Source organism: Stegodyphus dumicola, chromosome 6, assembly GCF_044657685.1.
Source record: "Stegodyphus dumicola isolate Sdum_Otavi_A_Nest chromosome 6, ASM4465768v1".
Classification (NCBI taxonomy): Eukaryota; Metazoa; Arthropoda; class Arachnida; order Araneae; family Eresidae; genus Stegodyphus; species Stegodyphus dumicola.
In genome coordinates, this window is record NC_140773.1 from 150,255,591 (window position 1) to 150,281,806 (window position 26,216).

Below are 26,216 nucleotides of genomic sequence, written 5' to 3' on the forward strand. Positions count from 1 at the left end.
TGTATATCTTCTTTATTTTACATTTAATGACTTCCAGCCGTCTGGGTTAAGAATTTGTCCATAAATACTGTTTTATGTTCTGAAGTTTAAATAAGCAATTATATGTGTTTAAATAAGCAATTATATTTCTGTGATCCAGAAATGAATTAATACATTTTACATAAATTTTTATATAGGAAACTTTAGGTTTACAAATGGCTTTAGGTTTATAAATTATATTTGTGAACTAAGGTTTCCTTATAATTTTGAAGTTTTTAAGATGTTTGAACTGGCTCCCATTATTAATTTCAAAATTGCTTTAAACAAACACAAAGAAAGCACTGTCTATTTCATTTGGAAAATTCCAATATGATTGGGTAAGCTTGTGTTTTCTATTTAAGCTGATACATTTTCATTTATAATTTTTTTACAAGCCATAATTTGACTGCACGATTCTGATGATTTGCACTTGTTGTACTGTGCATGCTGATTTTTTCACCCAGATTTATATTTATAGTTATTCATAACTTACGCTTTCTGAAACAATCAAATTTCATTTTCTAAAGCCAAAATAAATTGCACACTTAAAAAAAAAATATTTATACGAGGTTTATTTGGAAAGTAACCTCTGTTTGGTTATAATAAAAAATGTGTATAAATACAAAGTTTTTATTTACATCTGAAAAAGTACAGCTGTGCTACTTTTCAACACAGTTGGCATGCAAATTCAAGCACTTGTCATAGCGTTTCCCCTACTTGCAAATTCCTCTGGCATAAAACATTGCCAGCGAGGATTTCAACTACCTGTCGCAGCATTTTGAATATACTCATTGCCAGCAAAGTGCTGGTCCCCAAAGTCAACCCACATACCACTGACTACCCCTTTGTCTCGGAACTCGCATATCCCACCAAAATCTTGTTGCCAGTTGCTATTCTGTTCCAAAATTCCTCCCTTCTGTGTTGTACCAGACAAGAAAGTCTAAGACAGAATTCATTTGAATTAGTTTTGTGGACCTCCATCAGAATCTTTGGGACCCATTGAGCATAAAACTTCCAGTACCTTAATTTTCAAATGATACAAAACAGTCTGAGAAATATTCAGAAAGTTCCAAGATAGTGAATGGGTGATTATCACAAGCTTTGTCTTCAATATATGTGAGGAAATCATCACTAGAGGAGACTTACAAGTCTTAGGTTCAACATGAATGTTTGTTTTTCCTGCATTGAAAAATTCTGATCTGCAGTACCTTCACTCATAATGCTAGGAATGTATACACCAAACAATCCACGAGTAATGTTTTAGTGCTGACAGATTTTTTTTTAACCTAAAGAAGTCTCATAACTTTGTGTATCTCACAACTGCCAAGACTTTTGAGGGCGGTGTACATTTTGTGACATTATAATCAGGAGGTGCACGGCAGTATGACAGTTTATTGAATTATGTGATATAAAAAGGTAGACACTCTACTCACTACTACTACATGCATGCTACAATGGTGGTTACTTTCCGAACTACCCTCATACTTAAACAGACTTACTGAATTTTCTCTTACTAATCAATAATCAATGCACAAGAAACATTTTTTCCTTCAAATATAAGTTAAACCAGTATTTATAAGATATCCTGATTATCTAATTTATAAGGCAGATTTAATACTTTAAAATTTAACATAATTAACTGCATTACAAATAATTTAAAATCTTTCTCAGTAAACACTGTGCAAAAATATTTTAATATTAAATGAACAAGTAATCTTAGTTTGTAGATTTTAAATAAACCTTCATTGGTATTGAGGCAAAAATACATTTATACCCAAGAGGATAGTATCTGATCGCTTTCAAAATCTATATGAAACTGAGGCTAGTACCTGTAAGAGTCAAAGAGACACCATTACAAAGGATTATTAATTCTGCTGTTTCTTGCATTAAATAAAAATTTCTCAGTCCTTTTTTCCCCAGTGCCATCATAATTAAAATCACCCATGTGACAGTGAACATGCCAGTTTTCTTAACCTCGATTATTGCCAGTGAAATTTATTTCCATGCCTCCCTGACATATTAACACATCTTTTTTCAAATTTGAGCATTTTATAAACAGGAATCAAGCTGTGGTAATTTCTAGTTATGCACCCTTTAAAAGCAATTTCTAGAAGATTTATTAACCGAGATTTTAAAGGAATATAAGACAAAATCTTCGGAAGTTGCAGTAATAACTCGAGCTATTTTCTTCATTCATCCCAGTTAGATGGCACAGTTGAATGCATTTACATTTCTCACAGAAAAAATACTGATATAATTTTTCATCAAATAATATTTTATAAAAATAAGAGTGTGAAAAGTACATGGAGAAGTCCAATATATACCCACATGCAAAGATAAGTATGGATGTGTATATATTCAAATAATAAAGCATTAGAAAGAAACACACTATACTTACTGCTGAGCAAGTTACAATACGATTTGTGTTAGGAGCCCAATCAATGCTGGTGACCCTTAAGTCATGTTGCGAAAGAACATTGTTACAAGACCATCTATCCCCATCTCTATTATATATGTGAACTTCATTACTATTAGGTGAAAGTGCTACTTCTAAAATGAAATAAATATACAACATAAATATCAAACACTTGATATAGAAATCAAAATGATTATTGAAACAGCATATAAATTTCCTGACTGTTATTTCACTTGAGTTATCTTGAGCACTTAAGACCAATACAATAACCCATTAATTTTTAATTAGAGATTCTAACATAAATATATCCGTATAATGGAATTTTTTTTTAACATAAAACGGGATAGATATATGATATAGAGCTTGCAACAGCTAAAGATGAAAATGGCAATCGTGGCCATTTAACACTTTTTAGTTAATGATGAAACAATGCTTGATACCAATATGCACAGCTTTAATGGTTAAAATATGAAAAGTCCAGAGGTCTGTGCACTGCATGGCATCATTTTGAAAGAACTCCAAATTGACTTTATAATGCATGATTCAATTTCAACATTAAGACACATCAGACCAAATAAAATTTAATAATAAAAAAATTTAGGCTAAAAAATCACTGGAAGTGGGGATAAAATTTGTAAAAAGTATCGTTAATTCAATATATTTCATTTACTACTAAAAACAGCTTCCTTAGTAAAGGCTAAAAATTAAAAACGAGATACTCCACGGTCTGCTGGGAGATGTGTTGAAAAACTGAGAGTTGGTAGCTACGCAAATTAAAATTAGAATTTTATTTAACATATTTCTTATTTCATGCACATACATTTTTCAATATTGCTTAAATTCTTATTTATCATAATTAGCACACTAAACTGCAAACAAAATGTTATACACAATTTCAAACACTTAATGTTTTTGTACCAGTATGTTAAATTTCTTATGTGCTTATAGTGGACTCTTTTAAAGTTAGTCACTCAAATTAAGATTTAATATATATATATATATGTGTGTGTGTGTGTGTGTGTAATGATTTTGAAGTCATTACGCAGTCGTGATGGCAGAGTGGCAGACTGGGAAGACGAACAGATGATTCCGACAAAAAAATGAATTAGACGAATTCCCAATCTTTATTTCATGTACATAAAATCATCTCAGTAGATATTCATAAAGCCATAATGAAATATGATACCTTTCTACGTACATTGGCTTTGTAAAAGAAATGACATAGGTATTTAAGAAAAAGTAAAGCGATGTGGTGTTGACAGAGCAGCAGTCGAGGAAGGGAAGAATGACACAATTAACTCGCCAGAGGTATTTATACTAGGTCTGAGGTACAAGTACAGCTAATCTGTAATTAGTTAATTTGAGGTTATTACATAAGATAGAAGATTCTCAAATTTGCGAGAACAGATGAATTTAGGAGGACAGCACCAAATCTAGAATGTTATTTTCGAGGACGCCAATTATTTTTAAAACAGCTATACGGTACAAAGTCCGTAATCCGGACATCCATTATCCGGAATAATCTATAATCCGGACCTCAAAGCCACAAACCTTTTTTTTTTTTTGTATGCTTTACGTGCACGTTTTTACGTATGCGCGCGTTTCATAAAGTAAACAAATAAATATTTTCTCTCCATAGTGGAGGGAATGTGTCCATAATTAAATTTAAAGAGTTCATTGCACATGCTTAGGAGCACAAGGCACCGAAAAAAAGCCAAGCTTCACAAAGTATAAAAGAAGAAATATTAAGCTATTTTTTTGTAAAATTTAATACCCTATAGACAGTAATTGCTCTTTATTTCATAAATTACGGTTTCATATTTTTTAATGTATAATTTCTGCATGCCATCTTACCAGATTTAAATTGATAATCTATAATCTGGAAAAACCCCTAATCCGGAATCGCCGATATCCCGACGAGTCCAGATTATGGACTTTGTACTGTAGTATTTTTTATACCTTACATATCTACCCCCTTCAAAAGAAATGTTGGGAGAGCACCAAATCTAAAATGATAATTTTGAGGTTGCCAGTTATTTTTAAAGCAGCTATTATATTTTGTTATATCTTACATATATGTTACGGCGAAACACCGAAATCTGGAGAATGTCGACTTTCACTGGTGAATGTCAACATTCACATAGTCGCTTGGTGTATGTCCAAAATATTTTCTGACTTACACCGGTGAATGTCGACATTCACCATGTACTAATGATGAATGTTGAACATATAAGAATATTATATTTCCTTCTCCATAATTCATTCGCGAAAAAACGCACTTGAGACTCAGAATAAGAACATAAGAACTTAAAACACACAGTACATTGAAAATGAGAAAGGAAAATAATAGAGGTTATAAACTTACCAAATTATGCGATTCAAATCTTATTTATTGCAACAACTTAAACTATTATGACACTTTGAATTGCACAAGAGGCCCTTGCTTTTACAACTGCATTTATTTGTGGAACACTTCTTTTTGGAATGGCAGCGTGTACATATACTCCTCTCTTTTCGACCTACACGAGAGCATATCTGTGATTGTCGACATACACCGGTGAGGGTCCGAATGTACAGGAATGTAAAGAAATATTCAATCTTTCACTGACGTATTTGGTGAATGTTGACATTCTCCGATGAAAGTCGACATTCTCCAATTTCGGTCTTTCACGGTAACATATATACTGTTATAGTCTGTAATTAATAACTCTGCTTATATATACACATAATAATTAACACTGTTCAAAATGTGCAGCACACATTTACTCTCTCATTTCTTGAATCATGCATAAATGCATGCACATTTTTTTGCCTTTCTTTGCTCTTCTGATGAGCATTAAATATCTTTCCTACATAGCTTTTCTTACTTTATGGAATTTATCCCTAACTGAAATGCCTCACTTATTAAAAGCTTTCCTTGTCTTCCCCACACAAAATTTTCCTTCTTCATTATTTAGCAATGCCTTTAAACAATACTTCCCTTTCATCTTACTGAAAGAAGAATTTTCTTACCTCTCTACTGGTGATATTGCTACTTTCGGGGACTTTAGTCGCTACAATCCCTTTCTTAAGATGTCATAAACCTTGCTTTTATGCACTGAATTTAGATAAATGTTAAATGATTTAGGGATTACTTATGGATAGTCATACTTTTGTGTGTACTTGCTGCATGTTTACCATGAAAGCCAGTAGACAGAAACATACTCTTAACCCTGCTTGATGATAAGACATTTGGGTACTCACATATTATTGTAACCACCTCAGTGGAATTTGCCAAAGTTTCAGAATGAGCCAATCTCTGGCAATCATGAATATAAACCTTCTTCATGCAGCCATCTTCATACAGTTATGTAACATCGCAATTTTCATATGCATTCTTTTTGATGTATTCCAAGTTCCAGTTATTTTTATAGACAACTCATATATTTTGCCTTCAAATCAATTTTAAAATATTGCTCATTGAATTTGCCAACAATGGAAGAAATTGCAGAAAATTTTCTGGTGAAATACACTGCTGTGCAAAAATTAAGGATGAGACGGATTTTTCAATATAACTTTGTACAAAAGCTTTCCAAATCAACACATTTAATACCGTAAGATTTAATACCGTAAGGACATAAGTAATGTAAGCAACACTTACTAAAAGAGAAATCAGAGGGATAAAAAGAAGCTTTATTGAAAAAGTAGCATGGAGCGCATTCGACTGAAGGCAGAAACATCCCTGGGATGGATGTCCAGCAAGAAACATCCGGTCTTTAATAGGGGATATGATCTCCCCTGACTGCTAGGCAGGTTTCACAGCGTCTGCCCATGCTGAGAATGAGGGTGTTAGTAAGTTGTAGAGGCATTGCTGCACATTCATCTTGCAGCGCCAATCGAAGCTCCGGAATCGTTACTGGTGGTAAGGTACGAGCTGCCAAGCGTCTGCCTAGAAAAACCCATACATGCTCGATGGGATTGAGATCCGGAGATCATGCCGGCCAATCCATACGTTCAATATCCTCACTCTCTAAGAGCTGTTCGGCAGGTACTGTGCAATGACATGGTGCATTGTCGTCCATTAAAAGGAATTGCGGACCCATAGCGCCTCTAAAAAGACGCACATATGGAAGAAGAATCTCGTTACAATAACGGGTCCCGTTGACTGAACCTGCATCGAAGATGTGAAGGTCTGTACGACTACCAAGCATGATGCCTCCCCAAACGAGAACACCGCCACCTCCATACCTGTCCCTCTCAATGATGTTCGAGGGATGATTGCGGCTTCCCCGCTCTCTCCAGATGAGTATGCAATGAGAATCGCTACTCAGACTGAATCTGCTCTCATCTGTAAAGAGTACTCGTCCCCTTTCATTGTCTCTCCAATTCCGGTGTTCCCGGCACCACAGAGAACGCCTTCTCCGATGGGCAGGCGTTAGAGGTACACACCGTACAGGGCGTCGTGCAAACAGACCATCACCGTGCAGTCTTCTGGCCACTGTAAAATGCAATCTCGGTCGTCCAGTCATCTGTGTCGTGTGTCTAGCGATTTCTTCTGCTGTCTGCCGCCTGTTTCTTCTGGCCTGTAAGGCAATATACCGGTCATCTGTGGATATGGTTCCTCGTGGACGACCACTACTAAACCCCCCGTTAGCTGTTCCTGTAGTTTGAAATTGTCTCTGAAGTCATGAAACGATGCTGTGAGCAATTCCGAACTCTGCAGCCACACTTGTCACACTGCGGCCTTCCTCCAACTTCCCAATGATTCGACCTCGGGTAAAAGCATCCAGATGTCGTCTAACAGACTGATTATTCGCCATTTCTCGCTGAGGAAACAACTCGGTGTGATTTTAACTGCTATACGGCGTGCAATCTCTTTGCCAGAAATATTGATTTTACACCGACAACATTCTTTATACTACTCAGACACTCCCCCATTACGTCTACCTGCATATCTGCGCATGTGCTACCGTACATCACCTTACTTAATCTCCTGATTGGTCTTTCTGTCCACTCTGCCTCTTCGTTCAACTGATATGCTAATTTTTCGACTTCATCCTTAATTTTTGCACACCAGTGTATAGTATTTTGTCACAAAATCGCTTAAGTGAACAATGATGGGATGCATTTGGTAGATAGTCGATGTGAAATACCAAGTTTTTGCAACTCTCCGATGCTCTTAAAGAGAAAACAGATAGCTGAGTACATAGAGAGGAAAGCAGCACTAAAAATTCAGTGAAGGAATTCCCCAAAAATGTGTTATATTTTTTAATGTATCATAAAAATCCTTATTTAATAAGTAAAATTTGTATTTTAAAAGTACTTTTGATGTGTTGATGATGCTTGTGAATGCTTGTCTATAGTTTTGGAATGTTTTTTAAAAATTAAAGGAGTTCACCAACTTACATCTGATAAACAATTTCTAATAGATAGAGCACAGGTTTAAGTGAATAGATTGTTCTTAGCTTAATTAAATAGTAAAGAAATACAAATTACAGATATAGCATATAAAAAACTTAAACTACTTATCATAATATTTCATACAACATCACCATTTTTTTACCTGATTTCAAAGTCCACTCATATTGATATTTAAATAATTTAAATCTAAATTCTGGACATTTCCTAAATTTTCATTGTATATCAGTTTTCCCTTAACAGATATTGCAAGCAAAGTAATTTAAGTAAAAATGAGGAACATTTCTGAAATCAGAAGACAGAAATTTGCTTCATGCAGTCATCCTTTAACAGTAAAAGCTTAACTAACCCACATACTTGGAAATTGGCGAATATTGGGACAGACGAGCGTAACTTGAAAAAGAGGACTGGAAGGGAGTAGACTGTAGCCGCTCTTTAGATTTTTCCGCTAAATAAATGGTTTTAACATTTTGATATGTGCATCATATAAAAATAAACCAATGGAACTAAAAAATATTCTCCTTAGCAAGCACAGTAAAACTCTTTTAACAGGGTTCGTACACATTTCTGCACAAGGAAATTAAGTACTTTTAAGGACTTTTAAGGACCATTAATGAAAAAAAATTAAGGACCTTTGAGCAAATGTGAACTGAATAAATTCAATTAAAAATATTATATCTATGCCTGAACGTGAGTAGGATGCATTATTATTAAACATAACTTAATTAACATAATTATTAATATGTTTGAGAATAAAATTAATTTTATGAAATTTATCAAATAGCATGAAATAGTATTTTACACTCATAATAACTGGACATTTTTTTAGTTACGTTTTACTAACAGTTAGCTTTTTTTTTAATGTCTCATTTTGTCACATACTTGCTCAGTCTAGAGGTTTAGTAAATAGTAAGTAGATTTTATGTCAAGCAGCATAGGTTAAAATGAGCATTAAAATCATAATCAGCATGATTTATAACAAAATACTGGCTGTTGTCATCACTCCTGCTTGCCTATAGAGAGGCCTGCTGATCAGAACAAAGCTGAAAGGCCTGATATAGTCACAGTTAGCAAGTTTTGAAAGTTAGCTGACCTCTGTCTGACGCTGTTAGCGTCGTAGCTTAATGTAGAGTTCCAGGGTTTGTAACTCAGTCAGACTCGTCGGGACTTCGACGATTCCGGATTATCGATTTTTCCGTATTATAGATCATCAGTTTAAATCTGGTAAGATGGCATGCAGAAATTACAAAATTAAAAATATGAAACCGTAATTTATGAAATAAAGAACAATTATGATCTAAAGGGTATCAAAATTTACAAAAAGAAAAAGCTTAATATTTATTTGTTTACTTTATTAAACATTTCTTCCAATGTAAGTTGTTTAAGTTGCTTCATTTCATGTGATAATACTTTCTCTTTAATTCTATTAAACAGACATAATTTCTTGTTTAGTTACAAAGTTCCACTGTTTAAGTCCTATAATTGCTGTGTTGAGAATACCTACTAATTTGTCAATCGAAATTTTTTCGTTTTCAATAACCTCTGGGTCACTTTCTTCACTATCGGAAGCAAATAATAATGACGAGGAACTTGATTTAAATCATATCAAAGACGGAGTACATCAAGATGAAATACTACATTTAGTAAGGAATTATAAGCCAAATATAATAAAAACATCTGTCCTGAAGATAAGGATAGTGCTGACAGATCCAACTTCCAATTCATTGCGCGCCGCGGCGTGAAATTGATAAACAGATTTCGAAACATACTTTCACTTTGTAGATCCTTTGCATATTAATGAATATATATTGGAAATTCTATTTGACATAATCGAAAGTTCAAGCTTACTTTTATAAAACTGCTCTAACAGTCTGCAAAAAATAATAAGCCGGATCCAATCCGAAGATTAAGGAACAACGCAATCTGCAACATTAACTGAATTAGATAATTTTAGCTTAGCTTATACCGTCCGTTATACATTAAACGCGCATGCGCACATGCATATTCGCAGCCGTAAAGGTCTTACGTGCACTCGTAAACGCCTGTGCGCATGCATGAAAGCGACGCATGCGCAGAAAGTTTGTAGCTTTGAGGTCTGGATTATAGATCATTCCGGATTATGGGTGTCCGAATTAATGTCTTTTGACTGTAATATGCAGCCAAAATGGAACTTTATAACATGACGGTGGGAAAAAAAAATGCTTTATTTTAATGTTATTTCTTAAATGTATTTCCAATATATTACCATTATTTTAATGTTATTTCTTAAATGTATTTCCAATATATTACCATTATTTTAATGAAATTTATCAATGTTAGAATGTTCTAAAAAAATAGTCAAAAAATTCCCAGATCTCAGAATTAACATTTTTGGTACTTTTCCGTTTCGCCGGCGCAAATGTCGCCAAGCAGACTTTATTGGCAACAACACAGAGCATACACATATAAAATGTTAACAAATGTTGGTTCTGAGAATTTTTTGTTTTGAGGGCATAAACATTTTAATATCATTTAAATTTTATAAAAAGCCAATAAATAAAGACAATAAATTTGTAAAAAGTCATTTAAGTTAAGAATTTACTATGCTTTCATGGTACAACATCCTGATTCACGTGACTCCAAGTGATCTCATCTCACGTAAATACACTAAAAAAATCTAATTCTCTCAGTAATTATCTACATTAATTTCAAGTTAAATCTTAATTTGGAATACAAGTTTAAATGCAAGAATTATTTCAGTTCGTACGAATAGCTTACTCAGAAATTATGTAAAACCGGAGTGCTTTATTTCGCTAGTGCATTCTCATTAGATTGATCTTAGGGCATAAAATTGGACTATCTGTTAAAAATTCTATGTAATTGTATGCCAGTATTTAAAGAAACAATGAATCTGATAAGAAATGGTTGCGACTTGTTTTGAAAATGGGGCGTAAAAGGCTAGCAGCGAGGGTATTCCCTTTGGCATCAGTTGTACCATTATTGGCGACTTTATCGCCTGCGCCGGCAAAACGGAAAAGTACCACATTTTTCTATAGAAATCGATCTTAAAATCGTCAAAATGTTGATAATCGCCAAATTTAGAATCGTTTAATAAAAGAATTCATATCCCCAAAAGCGGAAAGTTGTTTGAGAGCTCTTCATTACAAAAAATGAAATAATTTTGAAATGCTTATGTTTCACTTCTTGCTCAAAAACTCGAGTATCCCACCATTATTTATATTACAAATAGGGACAAATTATAACTCATGAACCCATTCAAAAAATAGCCATATTTGACAGTGAATCGCCAAAAATATTCCTACAAAATGCTAATTCACACTCAAAATGGCAGTCGTAAAAACAGACAGAAATTTCAGATTATAAAAATTAAGGACCTTCTGCCGATTTTGGCCGAAATTAAGGACTTTTAAGGACCAAAAATTGATTCCAAAAAACTTAAGGACTTTTAAGGATTCTTAAGGACCGTACGAACCCTGTTTCAAGTATTCATAAACAAATCTCGGACTGAACATCAAAATTAATTATCTCTACAAAATATCGCAAACATTGCGCAATACGCATGCTGTAATTCTTCCCTACGTGATATTACGCAATCGGAATCAACAACTGCCAGTATTGGGAAAATAAAGAACTAAATAACGGGTGTTTTTCATTCTAATTTTCAACAACCGGCGTTAAATTTCCGGAATCGAATCATTCTTCGCTTGGGATGGTAGACCGCAGAACTTTTAGCCCTATTCAATCCAGATTGGAAAGTGACAAAAAAAAAAAAAAAAAAAAAAAAAAAAGGTCCGTTGCTTGTTTTGCAGCAAAGTATAACAGTTTCAATATTCGAGATTTTGCGGAGAAAGGGGAGAACCACCCAATCTTCGTACTGTATTATGCATTGGCCAAAAAAATGAAATTATTTTGACTATTCGATTACTTTCCCTTTATTTAAGCGATTCCGAATATTATTCCTTAGAAAGCTAATCTGTGTTAAAACACAAACATTTTTGGAAGTTTACTATACTTCAACAGTTACTGCAACTATGTTATTATAAACATTCATACATATGCTCATAATAAACATGAATATGAACTGACCAAGCAGAACGAGAATGAAAATTATTAAGATCTTGATAGAAATTCAAACGTGTGCAGTATTTGGGTGGGAGGAAAAGAATGCCGAATGTACCGGAATTTTCTACTGCTTTCGCAATTCTTTGACCAATAGAACGACGGGCACCTGTCTGTACTCTTCGTGCACACCAAAGGTTATATTAATGCAGAGAAAGGGGGAAAAGCTATTTCCGAGAGTATGATTCACCATCTAACATTCCATATTAGGAAGAAAAGTTGTTTATTTAGTTTCGGCTTTGGTACGGGGGAAAATAGCGCTTTCATTAAAAAAAAAAAGCACTAAAAGAAAAAGTAAGCACCTATAAGGGCCTTTATATTTTATTTTCAAATATAAGGACTTATAAGCACTTATAAGGACTGCTACGAACCCTGCTGTAGTACAGAACAAACATGGTGAGTTTCCCACCTATGTATGAATGTCTTGAAATCTGATTTAAAAAAAGAGACTATGAATGAAACTGATTATCATATAACAAGCATTTACCTTAGTTTTGATGGAGTAGAGAATAAACACTAACTAGACTTGTAGGGCTATCTATGGTGCAACCCAAAGAATTTTGACAAAGTGTAATCAAAATAGATGTCTAAATTCCAGATTTCTAAAGTACTTAGCATTTCAAAAAGCACATTATTTTTATGCTCTTGATTTTAATAATTAGATATCCTTTCTTCATGTAGCAGGGAAAATATCAAAACTGGAAACAGCATGGCTTAAATGCTACTTTCTGATAAACACTCTGGAAAGCTGCCACCATTTTTAATTAATTTTTACTAAGCTAATTAAAGGCAACAGCTATTTAAATATAATGGCAGCATGCTACAGATTACATAAAATAGCAACAAATTACCAAAATTCCAAACACAAAACACACTAACAGTAAAACATTTACTCTTCTTCTTCTCCCCCCATCTTTTTTTTCTTCAGCATTGTTCTAATATAGGTATTTTGACACAAAACCAGACTTTTCTGAAATGGCATGCCAATTTTTTTCCATTTATGCTGTGTAGAAGATATTTAATTTAATAATTAATAAAAAAATATAAATAAAAAATAATTACAAAAATTAAATAATAAATTAAAATAAAGGAACACATTTCTAGCTCCCTATTTACTTTTATCACACTTGTTAAATTATATTATTTATTACATATATAAATTATACAGTCAAAAGTCTTTAATGCGGACTCGTCGGGACTTCGGCGATTCCGGATTATCGATTTTTCCGGATTATAGATCATCAGTTTAAATCTGGTAAGATGGCATGCAAAAATTATAAAAATGAAACCGTAATTTATAAAATAATGAGCAATTATGATCTAAAGGGTATCAAAATTTACCAAAAAAGAAGCCTAATATTTATTTGTTTACTTTATTAAACATTTCTTTCAACGCGCGGATGCGTAAAGCATACCTTACGCATAGCCGAAATTAGAAAATTGCAACCAGAAAACTATTTGATTTGTATTCGTGATATTTATAATGACGAGGAATTTGATTTAAATCATATCAAAGACGGAGTACACCGAAATTAAATACTACATTTAGTAAGGAATTATAAGCCGTATAAAATAAAAACATCTGCCCTGAAGATAACGATAGTGTTGACAAATCAACTTCCAGTTCATTGCGCGCCGCGACGTCCCCCCCTCCCTCGCGCAGAGCAGCGTGAAATTGATAAACAGATTTCGGAACGGTTAGATAAACAAAGAATATGCCTTTATTCATTTTTTGTAGCAATTCGTTTTTTTGTTTGATGGACATCGAAACATACTTTCGTTTTCTAGATCCTTTGGGAGCTCCAGCATCGGAAATTCTATTTGACATAATCGAAAGTTCAACCTTACTTTTAGAAAATTGCTCTTACAGTCTGCAAAAAATAATAAGCCGGATCCAATTCGAAGATTAAAGAACAACGCAATTATCAACATTAACTGAAATAGATAATTAGATCATTTTAGCTTATACCGTCCGTTATATATTAAACGCGCACGCGAAAACGTATTCTGCACTTGCGCAGACGCATATGCGCAGTGGTAAATGTCTTGCGCGCACGAGTAAAACGCCTATGCGCATGCGTCAATGCGGCGCATGCACAGAAAGATTTTAGCTTCGAGGTCCGGATTATAGATCATTCCGGATTATGGGTGTCCGAATTAACGACTTTTGACTGTATTGTTTTGTTTCAGTTTTGATTCATGGTTTTCCTGTTACATGGTTCAGTTTTCATGGTTTCAGTTTTGATTATTAAATTAAAAATGGTGTCCACCACTTTTAATTTAATAATCTTTTCTCGATTATATATATACATTCATGAGCATGTGTGTTTCTATGTAATATAACTTTGTTATATTTAGATCTGCCGCCCAACCAGTATAGTGGTTAGCGTAGTTTACTGCTAGGCCGAAGGGAGGGCCTGGGTTTGAATTCCGAAGAAGGCATGGATGCTTGTAAATGTATAATTGTAATGTAAATGTAAATGTATAATGGCGGTGTGGCTTGGCGACACTCTAAATATGCGGCAAGCCGAAAGTCCTCTCGTGTGGTTTGGTGGAAGGGAGCCCGTCTCCCCAGGGTTGCTCTCCATCAAAATTGGGGAAGGAATTCATCTAAATTGCACGGTCACTTGTAAGGTGCTCAAGGTTGTTTCTAACGGCAGGCATATTCTAGTACTCCTTGGCATGAGAATTTTCATTGGCTTGGGCTGACTACGTCAGACAAGTGAGCATAAGCAACAACAACAACATATTTACATCTTAAATAAATTCGACAAAGGGAAGTCAAAGGGAATACTGACTATGGTACTTCAAATAATTCTGTAAAATTATAAGTAGTATAACTTGCAGATAAATTTGCATCACATACAAAGAATAATTTTCATTGCATTATAAATTATTTAACAGCTCAAGAAAATTTTGTATATAATGAATTCAATGTGCAGAAAGGGTGATTTTGTCTTGTTTGAATGAGATAATTATAATTACGAAAACTTTTGTGGGCATAATCCAAAATATTGTTTTAACAATGAATTAAAATCAAGATTTCAAACAATTTAGATACATTTTAACTATTTTATTTTTACATAATTTAATGTCATTATAACTTGAAACCTCACATTGAATAATAATGATTTATTATTTGTAAAACTTTTAGGAAGTCCTAATTTTTTTTTTCTTTTTCTGGGTTTGTTTAAGCGGACATTTTTCATGTGGGCTTTATGGAGCAATCCCCTAGGTAGCCGCTGATTAGATACTATTTGCTCTGTTACAGCTGGTGAGCTCTTTATTCCTAAATGAATGAAGAAGCAGTTAAAAAGAGCACTATCTTGCTTCATAGCATTATCCCTTTTTGAAACTGTGTGTGTGTGGAGGGAGGACTGGAGAATTTCCATTGCAACATATCTTGGGCAGTGTTGGCCTGTATCCTGTGTTATCAAAGGCAAACAAAGTATAGCATCAGGGGCTGTGAGAAGTTGGTAAGAGACATAACTCATAAATCGCTTCACGGAATTTTCATTACTTAATAAAACCGAATCTGAAATTTTGCTTGCAATTGTAGTTAAACCCATTTCTTGTGTTTCCTTTAGTCTATTCTGTGAAATATTTTATCTAAATATTTAGCTAAAATTTCACACATATTAGAAATTTTCAATAATATATATATATATATATAAAAGGAAAGAAATTACTGCTGTATATGATTTGGAAATATTTATTAATCACTTTAGAGTAATCAACTATCATAGCAATTTTAAAGAAATCCGCCATTCTAAAACAAATAACCCACAATTTAGGAACAGATTGAAGACTTGAAAAATATGCAAATTCTTGATTAGTTTTGATCTGCTCAACAAATTTTTGATGAATTAATTAGACATGCCTGGTATATCAAGGCAAAAACACTGTTTAAAAATGAAACTATGGACCAATTCCGAATAAATTAAATTATTTGATACCTTACAATTTATGCAAGAGTAATACTTTTCATTTTAGCATTCATATGGCTGAAAATGTATTGGGTAGAGTAGACTTTAAGGTACCCCTTTGTATTATGGCGAAGTTGTTGTTTCATTTATGGTAGCCTGAGTAGTTGAATGATATGGAAACCCTATTGTGACGTAATCGGGTGCATGATTCTGGGAAATTTTGAATCATGGGATGTTTTGTAAGCGTCACTATGTGAAGCGTTCGATCATAAAGAGTACCTGGTTTGAAAAAAGTCTTTTGAGTATGATTGATATTTTGATTTTTACGTGGCTCTGGGTGTATGAAGCAAACTTGAAAATCATGGTAAGTGAATATTTGCTTTTAGTAGGGCTTAAATGTATAACATGTTTTTCATTTTTTATGTTATTTTATTGTTTGGTTTAAAACGTATTTTATTGAGATTATGTATTTTTTGTTTGCTATATTGTAGAATTTGGTGCTCCTTTGACTTTTTAAGTGAAAATATATCGATGTGTACATGGATAAAGTCAAAAGAGTGCGCAATGCCATTTTTGTGCAATTCGAGGATTTTTTTTAAAGTGAAAATAAGTTGATGTGTACATGGATACCGAGTTTGTGCAATTGTTTGTCTTGTTATTTTGGCTTTGTGTAGCGGCAATTTTTGCGCCAAAAATCACCGCTTCGCAAGCCAAAATAACGAGTCAAAGAATTGCACAAAATCGGTATCCATGTACCGCCAAGTTTCTAAAAGGGATACCCTAAACTATACTTTTACCAATGTATTTAATCATTAAAACAATTTAAACAATGAAAGATTTTGAACTTTGGAAAACAAAATTAATGTTAAAGCTTACAATTATGAACTCGGTGTTCAACACTAAAATTAAACCTGCTTATTAATATTCAAAAACTTTTTGTAAAATAGATTTAAGGTATGTTTAAGAAACTAATGTGGTACTTGTCTCTTGCAGTGGCCTTGGCGAGAGAAAAAGAATGTAGTTTCTTGTCAAATGTTACAAACATCCCCGGAAACGATACTGACCACTAATATTAAATCTAGCAATTTGCATACATATAGGAGGAATTTAATATAAATTTGAATTTAACATAGTATTTAATACAATTCTGTCTGCAAGTTTTTTAAAATAACAATTCAACAGAACGTATTTAATATATACATTATTTATTATATGTTACACAATAGAAATAATTTGTTTCAAATAAGATATATATATAAACATGTCCATAAATTCCCTTTACTTAAAAGAAACCAGAAAATTCTATTTATTATTAAACATATGAGAAAATTCTCTTTAGAAAAAGCAACATACACTGGTTATCATAAATTAAGGAAAAATCACAAAAATCGCAATTACTGAAAAAGTTACATGTAGAATTTAATAAAACTTACCCACAATATACAACACATAGTAAGGTATCAAATAACACAAAAAGAAATTACCAGACAAATATGGTAGTATGGAAATTAGCACATGTATAAAATGAACAAATCGAAGGTGTCAGTTTGCTATCGGGAAAGTACCTTTAATATGGAATATGATCGCCTCTAGAAGCAACACAGCACATACTACAACGATGTGCGATGCTTTCAATTATGCGGTCTATCAGTTCCATAGGAAGTGAGAGCCGCTCTTGCCAAGCCGTTGCAAGCGTGACAGGGGTCTGAGGGGGGCGGATTGAGAGGAGCTAGACGTCTCCCTAAAGCATCCCAAACGTGCTCGATAGAACTCAAGTCCGGGGATCCAGCTGACCACTCCATGTGCATAATTGTTTCCTGTTGAAGATAATCATCTACGATGCAAGACCTGTGTGGTCTTGCGTTGTCATCCTGTAACAGGAAAGCATCACCTATTGCCCCGGCATATGGGCACACATAAACATCAAGGATGTCATCTCTATAAATTTGAGCATTCGCAGTACCCCTTTGAAAGACACGAAGGTCTGTGCGTCCACCCAAAGAGATACCACCCCAAACACAGACGCTGCCCTTTCCATATGCATCTTTTTCATGGACGTTTGACGGATGATAACGAGTTCTAGGTTCTCTCCATATCAAATAACACCTACTATCACTTTCTAGACTACACCTGGACTTATCCGTAAAGAGAACCGCCCTCCATTGATCAGGCGTCCAGTGGACATGTTGTTGTGCCCACTGAAAACGGTCCCTCCTATCGCGTGAAGCGAGTGGCACACAAATGGCTGGTTGCCTTGCATACAGACCACCTTCGTGAAGCCTTTTACGCACAGATGACATTGACACAAACCTTCCGGTGGCTGCAGCAAGGGAGGATCTGAGAAGAGTCGGAGTAGTGGTTCTATTCCTGCGTGCACATAATGTCAAATATCGGCCATTGGCGTTCGTCGTAGCAGTTGGCCATCTTTGGCTGAAACTCCTAGATGCAGAATCTGTGGTTTGAAATTGCCTCCAAAGTCTATGAACCACAGAAGAACTCACATTTAGCCATCTGGCCACTTCTGTTTGACTTTGTCCTGCCTCTAGTCTCCCAATAGCTCTCCATCGCAGTTCTGCAAGCAAATGATGCCTGGAGGTCATTGTTACGAATTGGCTATCTCAGATTTCTGATGTCACTGTCACATTTAAATATGTGGGCTTGCTCTCAAACATGGACTTGTATGCTCCTCGCAGATGACGTATTCCGAAAGCACCACCACTAATTTGCATATCGTAGTTTTACTCAGCTACTCTTACTTGGCAATATATTCAAATTTTACATGGTTTTGCTTATTTTTGAGGGAATTATTCCTATTTTTGTGATTTTTCCTTAATTTATGATAAACAGTGTATATAAACATTCCAGAAAATTCATTTTTACCGCCCTCTTATAGTGGCCTCAATTCTGTAATTGCTGCATGCCAATAAATCACATATCAACTATATCTTCTTTTCAGGGTTGTTGCTACGCTTTTTGCTACCCAGTTTCTTTTTAAATTGTAAAAGGTTTTTTGGGGGGGAGTCTAAATTCTGCTCCCTAGTGCAACTGTATGGTTGCACTAGCTCTAGCACCGGCCGGGCTTGCTTCTTTTTCCATTTATGGAAGATTGAAAACAGCAAGCATAATGAGTATTTTACAAGGGAAAATTGCTAAACTGACATAACAGAATTACAAAGTTCGACCATTAACCATTGCACACATGTAGACTGGTAACTTTATTTCTAATCAAAGCAGAAATGTGCCAAATTCACTTTATCACCAAGCCCATTACAGAAGTACCCCAAATTTCATTGGAAGATATCTCTAGACTTTTAAGGCCTTCACAAAATGGTCATTGAGATGAAAATTTAGCAATTAGTGCATTAAATGCTTTAAAGCATACAATAAAAACACAAAATTGGAAACACTATTAATTTCATTTTTTAGTGCTATATTTTTGCTTACCATTTAAAGTACGTAGGTTGATCCAAAAAAAAGTTTACAAGCAGAAGCATTTGAAACGTAATAATTGTGGAGGGAATATTTCCACCCAGGGTGGTTGACAGATGGCGCTAGTTGTCCTACAGCGGTTCTACGAGTAAGTAGCATCAGTACGCAGACATTTAAGAGCGACAGTAATGGCACGACATCTAGAAAAGTGTTCTCGCATAGAGGTGCGAGCCGTAATTCGATTCTAAGGCAAGAATGTGGCCGCATCTGAAATTCACAGACAAATCGTTGAGGCATATGGGGACAAAGCAATGAGTAGAAAACAGGTACTGAAATGGTGTCGTTCTTATCAAGCGGGCAGGGAGCATGTGGAGAACTGCAGTATGGAAGCGAGCGGCCGTCCAAGTTCTTCAAGGATAGATATCAACACAGCACGTGTTGAAGAAATCATCCAAAGGGATCGACGAGTAACCGTGCATGAGATTGCCTCAGAGTTGGACCTGAGTTATGGTAACATTCAGCGTACCATAACCGATGAGTTGCGATATTCCAAAGTTTAAGCCCGCTGGGTTCCACGTGCATTGTCCACGGAGCATAAGGCCACTCGAATGATGTGCAGCCTCACATTTCTTCAGAGATACCATTCAGACAGCCAACACTTCACTGATCGCATCATTAGCGGTGATGAAACATGGCTTCATCACTTCACCCCCACATCCAAAAGAGCCACGATGGAGTGGAAACACGCTAAATCACCGATGAGGAAGAAGTTAAAGGTCACACCCTCTGCTGGTAAAGTGATGGCAACTGTTTTCTGGGATATGACTGGTGTTCTCCTAATCGAGTATTTGGAGCGTGGCCATACCATTAAGGCCGATCGTTATTGTGCCACCTTAACGAAATTGCATAAAGCCATCCGATGCAAACGGCCTGGATTACTGAGCAAAGGCGTCATTCTTCTGCATGACAATGCCAGGCCCCATACAGCTCGCCAGGCTCAGGAATTGCTGCACAGGTTCCAGTGAGAGGTCTGGAATCACCTCCCATACAACTCCGATTTGGGCTCCAAGTGACTATTTCATTTTTCCGGCGTTGAAGCGATACTTATCCGGAACACGGTTCACCTCAGAAGATGCAGAGAAAACAGCTGCCGAGAAATGGCTCAATGAGTAGGGCCCCGATTACTACCAAGACGGGATAAACAAGTTGGTCGAATGTTCTGACAAATGCCTAAACAGGTTTGGCGACTATGTGGAAAAGTGAAGGTCAGATGCGTCTCTTGATTCCCATTTGTATCTTGTTTCTATTATTAATAAATACTTTTTCATTTGCCTTGTAAACTTTTTGGATCACCCCTCGTACATATTAATGGACTCTAAAAAGAAAACAATATACATTTGCATTAAAAATTATCAATTACAAAATTCAGTATGTTTTTCTTTTACCATTTTAGAATATATATTTCATTGAATTGGTACACAATATACCAAAACGCAATTCTCGTTACGTGAGAAGTTTTCCTTTCTTTCAATATTAGCTTTTTTCCCTTAGTAATTCTACGAACTTAGCTAATATTTCATGTTTCATACAAAACTACTTTTCTTCTGTCCCCTTTCCAATACAAAGAACAGGTATACTGCTACTAAAACATAAAAGTACAGCACATTCTCAGACCGGATTTCATAATTAGCAAAAAATAAAAACTACAGACATTTTATGATATATTAAGCATCTGATAAAAGAAGTATAATTTCTCTATACAGCTCACTTATATTATGATTATAGATAGCAATTCTGTGTTTTGCATGAATATAAGTATTCTTTCTATCATATTGAGACACAAATTTTACATTTAATAATGAGTTTTTTAATAGCAAACATTTAACCCTGAAATGAGCCTCAAGGTAAAAGCTATTCTCGAGGAAGAATTCAGCTACTAAAGAACTATCAACATAATATACATGCATATATTCAAACAAAATCATCTTTCACTTTGAATATGATAACAGGATTTAATTACTGTTCTTTCAGGTTATTCATAAATAATCAACCAATAAAGAAATATACATACTGACTTAGAAAAGAGCAATACTCACGTGTCCTATCATTATTCCAAGCATGACAGGTTATTGGTTCAACACCAAAGCTATGAATTTCCGTCATCAGGGCACAGCTAAATTAAATTGAAGGGACTTCCCACTAAAATTTCTAAAATAAAAACAATGTAATTAAAATCTTTAAAACTGGGGGTATAGTTTCTGTGAGATTGATTTTAAATTTGCAGTTAAGAAACAAAATATATAATGCTACTTGATTTAAAATATACTGCCACTACTTGAATCAATTATCACAACTGAATTAATACAAATTTTTATATAGAATATTAAGTATAAAAATTTACAGAAAACAATTTCCATTTTTTATTACAAATATTAATAATAAAGAACGAAGAAATTACTTTGACAAAGAAATAACAGCAATAATGAAAATACTAAAAAGTAACAAGTTTTAAACAGCAACAAAAAATACACCACCAATGATATTGTAGCAAAAATGTTATAACTGAAATAAATTAGAAAATCTAGAAATTAACCAAGTAGACATTTCATTTAAAACAGACTTGAATAATAAATAGATTCAAAGTTAAGAAATCGACGTTTCAATAGTTACTTACACAGAACTATTATACTGTAACAAAGAAAAGCGAAACTATAATATGTCAGATCACGTTCGAACATTAGAATTAAAATTTTCATATCTTTAAATTAGAATCAAAGTACTTCCTCGCCACGCCCGCTATGTTAACTCCCCATGACCCAAGTTTACTCACACTTTACGTCTACGTACTACTAAGCCTACATGTAGAGCTGTCACTATACGTATAACTTCGAGTTTAAAGAGGGCTTTGAAATGAGGCGTTTGAAATTCACGAGAAACATATAAACAAATTATAAACGAAATAATCATACTCACTGATATGAGATAAATAATCCGCCCCGTGGGTTACTATGATAAAAATCGGCTGTAAACAGCCCCAAGAAAGAACACAGCAACCCACCGGTGTAATTCCTAATCCCGCAGATAAATTTTGAATTAAAAAATAAAGAAAGAAATGAAAAAGATTCTCCTTCCCTCTCTTCAAGGGAAGTGAAAATATGCATTATATACATAATGGGAAATTTTATAATTTTCTGATAACAAATTCAGAACGTTAAAGTTTAAAATTTTAAGCAAAACTGATACTCTTACAGCCCAATGAAAATATTCCTTGAAAAACAGGAAATCCACTGCTTCAAGTGAAAGGCAATGGCATTTGAGTTAACAAATATTTGTTTATATATTTATAATTTCGTGGTTAATTTTGCTTGCATTTAAAAATAAAAATGTTTATAGACATCAGTTCACATCAGTGACGCTAATAATCTGATTTCCGGTTAAGGATCCAACCGGAAAAGGTTTTCCTTCGATGATATTTAGTTCGCGGAAATTTTTAGCTGTTTTTGTATTGACATAAATGCATATTTTTATTGGAAAATACATTTTCTTTGTCGTGAATAGAAGACCATTATATTACGTAAAAGTCTCTGATCTAGACAAACTTTAAACCACAGGAAAAATTTTTTAATTTCGATAGAAGATTCAGTGGATATTCTAGCCTTAAATTTAGAAAGTTTTCAATTATTTTTTCATAATTTAGCTAAAAGTATTTAGGTTTAAGCTAGATAAGCTAATAAACAAAATTACAGAAACTACTTTAACAAAAGAGCAAATTTTAATGCATTGAGCTTAGTCTATGAATACATGTACGGAAACGAACGGCGTAATAACTTTTCTTTGAAAAATTTTCTCAGCCTTACGTTCGTATTGATAAATATGTATGTTTTGTCCATTTCTAATATGATCCAAGTTCAAAGTGTCGTCGCAAGCAGCGATTATTGTGCAATTTCGCACAACGCATTCCGGCTGTCATCAAAACTGGCGCTTCAGGTAGAGGAATGCTTGACTATGGGTCCTGAGACGCGTAGCGTGGTAGGTCGTGACCTTCGAGAGGGAGAAGGTCACGGGTAGGTGCCGCAGTGGCTAATCGCACCGACGGTCTGAATCAAGGACTTTGTCTGAATAGCCTCTAGGCCTTTACGCAAATCGCACCGAAGCTGTATACAAGGTTCTTTAATATTAACTTAAAGGAAGCCATTAATACTTTTTATGTGAACAAGCCTTTCCTCCTCCTGCCTGCCGATATAAGAAATAGCATTAAAGAGAAAAACCAGATCCGTAAAAGATGGCAAACCACCAGGGATACACAACTCAAACACGAACTAAACTCTATGCAAAAAGAAATCAACAGAAGAATCAAGAACTTCAAAAACCAAAAATGGACCAATTTCCTAAATAACCTAGCTATAGAGGACAATTCCCTATTTGACATTTCCCGCAAATTCAAGAAACCTTATAAACCTATTCCACCTATCCATGTACCTAGTGGAATTTCATATACAGAAGAAGATAAAGCTAAATCTTTTGCGGACTATATGGAAGATACATTCACTCTTAATCCCACTCCGTACGACAATAACCATATTGAACGAGTCAACCAGGTGGTCAATAACTTCCTTAATACCCCTGCTCCGTACAACTTCACTTTCCTGACTCCCCCAACAATCGTTGCCAACACCATCAGCGCCTTACAAACGAAGAAAGCCCCAGGGCATGATGGCATCTCGACCAAAGCACTGAAGCATCTTCCGATCAACGCTCTTACCTGCCTAACTAAGATAATCAAGAACATTATCAAATTCGCACATTTTCCTGACTCATGGAAGCAAGCTATAATAATTGTTTTGCTAAACCGCAACAAAATCCAACTCTCCCACAGAACTATCACCCTATCAGTTTACTTAGCCATCTGTCTAAAGTTACTGAGAAAATCCTACTTTTCCACATCCAAAAAATTCACCCTTCCATGAATTTTCTCCCAGAACAAAAATTCGGTTTTCGTAATCATCATAGCACTTGCCACCAACTTCTTAGAGTTATCAACATTATCACTGAAGGCTACAACTGAAAGCTTCCTACCGGTGCTATATTCCTCGATATTGCGAAAGCTTTTGACAGGGTATGGCATCGAGGCCTTATTTACAAACTAATCACTCTCAATTTCAGATAATTTTATTCGCTTAATAGCCTCTTTTCTCAGCAACAGAACATTCAGAATCAAAATCGGTACTGCTTACTCTACCACCACAGTAATCAATGCTGGTGTCCCACAGGGGTCCGCACTTTCACAGTACCTGTTTAATATTTATACACAAGACATCCTTAAAGACCCTTCTGTTCATCTTGCACTCTTTGCCGATGACACCGCCATACTTACTAAAGCCTGCACAGTTATCGCCATAAGAAACCAACTCCAAAACTATCTCATAAAACTGGAAAAATGGCTTACCTTTTGGAGGATTAAAATTAACACTGATAAAACTAAGGCAATAATTTTCGTAAAGGAAAAATGAAATACTATCCTCCACCCCCTGAAATATTTGACGAAGAAATAGACTGGATTAATGAAATCAAATACTTTGGAGTCACCTTTGACCAAAACCTTACCTTCAGAACCCACTTCCGGTCCGTAGTACAAAAATTTAAAATCACCACAGCTACTCTGCGACCTCTTGGTAGAAAAAGCAACTTATCTACTACAAACAAATTAATTCTATATCGCTCCATACTGCGCCCAGCCCTCCTTTATGCAGCACCGATCTGGGGACATGCAGCTAAAACCAATATTAAACAATTGCAAATTCTACAAAATAAAATTCTACGGGAAATTATCAATGCTCCTTGGTATATTCAAAACATCTATATTCACAGAGATCTTCGAATCGAACTTATTCAAGAGTATATTAAACGATTAGCGGTCAACTTCTTTTATTCAGTGCAAACCCACAGTAATAGCCTTATTAGCACCCTCAGACACTCCCCGCATCCCAGAGAAAAACATCGTTACCCTTGTGACATCCTATCCACATAAGAATCACAACCTTAATTGACTCATTCACGCTAAACTGACTCTGCGATTTAGCACCCGCGGCTACATCTTATAACGACACTGAACTTGCCAATCCCGCCCCTTTTTTCGCCGCTGCTAGTGTGGACCTCACTCTCTTTTTTCCGCCTCCCACACTCCTTTCACCCTACTCTTTCTTGCCCCTACCTGATCCTTATCAGAAGTCGAGTAAAAAGATGTTTCTACATCTTGACACTCGAGAATAAAGTACGATGTGTGTGTGTGTGTGCTTAATATTAACTGTATGTAAGTTTTCAAGCAGCTTTAAATCGCACTACCTACGTTAAGGCCCGTCTACACGAAGCGATTTTCTCAGCCGACTTTGTCGTAGAGCAACAATTTTAAGGATCTGCGCATGCGCCAAAAATCTGTCATTGTTATCTGCCGCGATTTCAGAACTGGTGTTTACTGCTCACTTATTTAATCAGTTTGCATTATGCCAACCAAACAAATTATGTCTATTATCAGTACCGCAATATGTAAATAAGGACCATCTGTACCTGTTTATAAATGTATCTTAAGTACCATTACAATGTAGTTATGTTTTATGTATGTATATGTATAATGCACCCAATGATTCTATACTCAATGTAATTATGCGCCTTGTATTTGTATATATATGTTCTAGTATAAATGTTACTGTATTGATCATTAACTGTATTAATCATTGCTGCATTATTGTATTAATATTATTTAGCATCATCAAATTAATAGCACCAATTGAACCTTATTACGTACTTTCAAGTCTACGAGACTAAGGTACTATGTGCATTAAGATTGAGAGCCCAATGATTACTATGTGCCTAATACTATGTATATATATCCTCGTATGCATGATAATGTAACC

At 34.8% G+C, this 26,216-nt stretch overlaps 1 protein-coding gene across 3 annotated transcripts in view; it reads right to left on the bottom strand.

Annotated features, from left to right (window-relative positions):
* Positions 1-22,434, bottom strand: part of LOC118182665 (actin-related protein 2/3 complex subunit 1A-A-like) — a 66,621-nt gene extending 44,187 nt beyond the window's left edge. For 2 of the 3 annotated variants that reach the window (XM_035352047.2, XM_085819010.1), the window contains exons 1-3: positions 22,279-22,434; positions 21,402-21,513; positions 2,417-2,568 (exon numbers count right to left, since the gene is read on the bottom strand). In XM_035352047.2, the coding sequence (XP_035207938.1) occupies positions 2,417-2,568; positions 21,402-21,468 (219 nt within the window). In that variant the 5' untranslated portion in view covers positions 21,469-21,513; positions 22,279-22,434. Of the gene's footprint in view, positions 1-2,416; positions 2,569-21,401; positions 21,514-21,979; positions 22,209-22,278 lie in introns of those variants that run through there. The other variant, XM_085819011.1, reaches the window with a different exon arrangement.
* Between the last annotated feature and the right edge of the window lie 3,782 nt (positions 22,435-26,216).